The sequence below is a fragment of the Papilio xuthus genome, unplaced genomic scaffold (assembly GCF_000836235.2).
Source record: "Papilio xuthus unplaced genomic scaffold, Pxut_1.1 DF826940.1, whole genome shotgun sequence".
Classification (NCBI taxonomy): Eukaryota; Metazoa; Arthropoda; class Insecta; order Lepidoptera; family Papilionidae; genus Papilio; species Papilio xuthus.
The window spans coordinates 1-3,450 of NW_013531709.1; the positions used below are offsets into that span (position 1 = coordinate 1).

At 58.8% G+C, this 3,450-nt stretch overlaps 1 protein-coding gene across 1 annotated transcript; it reads right to left on the minus strand.

The window, feature by feature from the left end:
- Nucleotides 1–33: 33 nt before the first annotated feature.
- On the minus strand, nucleotides 34–807 carry LOC106121560 (uncharacterized; the record flags this gene model as incomplete). The annotated part of the gene is made up of 1 exon (XM_013317272.1): nucleotides 34–807. A coding segment is annotated over exon 1 (774 nt), but the record flags the coding sequence as incomplete, so codon positions are not given.
- Nucleotides 808–3,450: the final 2,643 nt, after the last annotated feature.

A 3,450-nucleotide genomic window follows, 5' to 3' on the forward strand; every position in this document is an offset into this window, starting at 1 on the left:
GATGTGCGCCAGGACTTCGCCAAGCCAACGCACTCCGTCGTCGACGTCTTTATTCTCCATCCTGTAAGACCACGTCCCCACTATGGCGGCGAGTTCGACTGCCTCTCGGTCTAAGGATCTCAGTGACCACATCCTTCCAAACTCCGGGGGAGTGACGGTGCTCCGACTGGTCGGGGGTGTTGACGAGGGGAGAATATCGAACCGAATGTAGCGGTGGTCCGACAACGTCTCCACCTCAGTCAACACTTCCCAGTCCCGTACGCGACATGCCAGGGCGGGACTCGCAAGGGTGACATCTACGACAGACCCGCCCTGCATGCGCACGCAGGTGTGTACGGAGCCCGTGTTGAGTGGCGTCAGGTTGTGTTGCGCCATCCATGATAATAGAACCTCGCCGCGGCTGTCCGAGACGGAGGATCCCCATGCCCTCGACTTCGCATTCAGGTCCCCAGCCACGACAACCGCGAGCGGTCTTCCCCACTGGACGAAAGAACTGACTTCGTCTAGGTATTCCTCGAAGTCCGTCAACGAACGATTTGGCGAGAAGTATACACCGATTAAGGCGATGCCGGAAAGTTTGACTCCTACACAACTTCTTCCTCTTCTGAGAGAAACAATTGGGGGGTTGCCGCCTGCGTATATCGCGACTAGTTGGTTAAGATCCCCCACCCAATTGTTTCTGTCCGGGACCAGGTATGGCTCAGATGTCACCGCTAAGTCTATTGACCACTGCGCCAGGCTTTGGATAAACAAATCCTGGGCTCTGGCGCAGTGGTTGAGGTTTGCTTGAAGAAGTCGTAAGGCCATTAATCTTGAGCGACTTCTACTACTTCCATTTCTTCCCCGCTCGGTGGGGGCGCACTGTTCGCTACATTAACTAGTGCTCTTCTTGGGACCGTTCTTTTGGGTGCCGAGCATTTGACACTTCCCAATCGGTGTTTTGCGTCCTTGCCCGCCGCCGTGCACAGAATGCAGTTCGGTTGCGACGGGCAGGACGCGGCCTTGTGACCCTCCTGTCCGCATTGGTAGCAGGCCCGACTGCGGTCCTCCGCATCGCAGCGGCTGGCCACATGCCCCTGCTGCAGACAGCGATAGCATCGCAGCTCCCTGGGTCTGCCGATGGTGACTTTTGCGGCCACCCAGCCCACCAAGAAACGGCCCGTCGTCAGCTTCTTTGCTGCCGCAACAGGGACCTGGGCCCAGATGTCGTGTAGCCCTGACCTGTTCAGACGGAGTCGGCCAGTTCTCACTTGGTCGCCCGCACATGCTCCTTTTTTAACGATTGCCGCTTTTACCTCCTCAGGTGTCGTCGAGTCGTCCAGACCTTCGATCTTAACGTCCACTAATTTCTCCGGTCTGGAGACTTTGATACCGTTATCGCGGTAAAGCTCCTGAAGCTTCTGCGCCAGGACATCAGCCTTCGAGGCGCTAGTGGCGCCGGGGATGCGGATGATAGTGGCCCCGGTAACCGCCCGACGGAACTGCACCGCTTCGACGCCTATCACTTCTTTCAAGTCGATCTTTGACTTTGCTTCCCTGAGGACGCCGCTGTACGTCAGCCCATTATTGATGGCTGCTTCGGTGAGCGTCACAACTACAGCACTACCCCTCGGCACTTTTAGTCTCTGCGGCGGCGGCGGTGCAGGCGCAGATGTAGATGCCTGCACGGGGGCCGCTTTCGGCTTGTGCCGTTGCGCCTTTCCATTTCTCCCTACCGTTACCCAGTTTTCCTCAAGAGCGTCCGGATTAGGAGGACGCGGAGGAAGGGTATTTGCTGATGTTACGGGGGCGACGGGGGAGGACCTTGTGTTCACGCCAGTCGGCGGCCGAGTCTTCTTCTTCTTAAGCGCTCCTTTTTTGGAGGCTTTCTTGCCCTTTTTGGGCTGCACCGTGGGCGCTTGGCGCGTGAGCCCGCTGGGGCCGGGCTGAGATGGCACCGGGGGCTCTTCTATTCCAGCTGTTTCCGTAGCATCCGGAGCTGGCGCGGGCGTGGGCTTCGCGGTTGCAGCAGCGAATGTGCGGGCTTCCTTTTTCCTGTCGGACGCCAACGGTGGCCGCAGGTTTCTTTCAGGCAGCAGTCTGTCCTCCAAGGCAGCCAGGCGGGCATTCAGCATACCGCCCACCTGGATCATTACCGTCCGGCAAATATCCTCTAGGGAGGATTCTGATCGTGTTTCCGGGGGCCGGACAGGGACGGCCTCCGTCGTCACATCCATGCAGGCGTTGGCGGATCCCTGTTTCCGCGCCTGCTCCATCTCCTGGCGTATGTCAGCCAGCTCCTTGCGGAGGCTGGACATCTCGGCTTGCAGGCGGGTGTTGTCGGCCTGCAAGGCACGCGTCTCCTCCGATATCGACCTCTGCGCGAGGCCAGCGACGTCTTCTTTTATCGCACTCACAGCGTCGTGTAGAGCGCGCACGAAAGTTCCCTTAAGATTCGAGGATTTCTTCGCCACCTTTTCGACAACTTCGAGACTGGTCTCGATCCGTTTGAGGACAGTGGTCGCCGTGTCGTCATTTTCTGCGGTTCTCGCATCGGGTGATGATGATGAGCCTGCCATAGCCAGGGTCGAGCGAGTCTTGCGGGCTTCTGCCACTGACTCAAGGAGCTCCGCCTCGGCTCGTGCCCTCATCTCTGCTTCCGTCGCCTTTCGTAGGGACTCTTTCGCTGCTGCCAGCCCAACGTATTCGCCGGTGGTTGGCGGGCGACCTCGTCCTCTCCTTTTACTACGCCCCTTAGCGGGGGTGTCTGTGGAGCTGCCACTCAGCTCCAGGTCTCTAGGCCGCTTCTGGCCGCGTCCCTCACTCCAGTACCTTCCTGGACCGTCGTGGTCCAGGGACTCCATGGAGCCGAAGCGACTGGAAACGCTTATCATGGAGCTCCTGCTGTCAGACTCCTCCGAGTCAGATAATCTTCCTATTCTCTCTCCTCCATCCGAACCTAACCTCTCCTCCCTCACACGGCGAATGGCCCCCCCGTATACAATGGGGCCGATGGGCCGGCTGTCCGACCCACCAAGGGATTCCCCGCGAACGGGACCCTCCCGGGTAGTTTTTTCTTTGTTCGTCGTGTTCATTGTTGTTTTTAATTCCCCTTAAAATCCCCCCCCGGTGTTGACGCCCTAGTCGCTGGACTCCCTCCAACGATTCATCCCTTCGCCGGGCGACAAAGCTTGGGATTAGGGTAATTTTTTATAGAGGTTTTCTTCCTCGCGGCCCCACGATAAGCGCAGAGCCCCCGTTTCCGCTCAATGCGGACTTACGGTTTGCCCGACGGTGGCCGAAGCCAGTGCCTGCCAGCCCTTAAAAGGGCTGGTAGACCCGTCGCGCGTGGCGTTGCCGCCGAAAGGAGGTAATTTTTTATAGAGGTTTTCTTCCTCGCAGCCCCACGCTAGGCGCAGAGCCCCCGTTTCCGCTCAGTGCGGACTTACGGGTTGCCCGACGGTGGCCGAA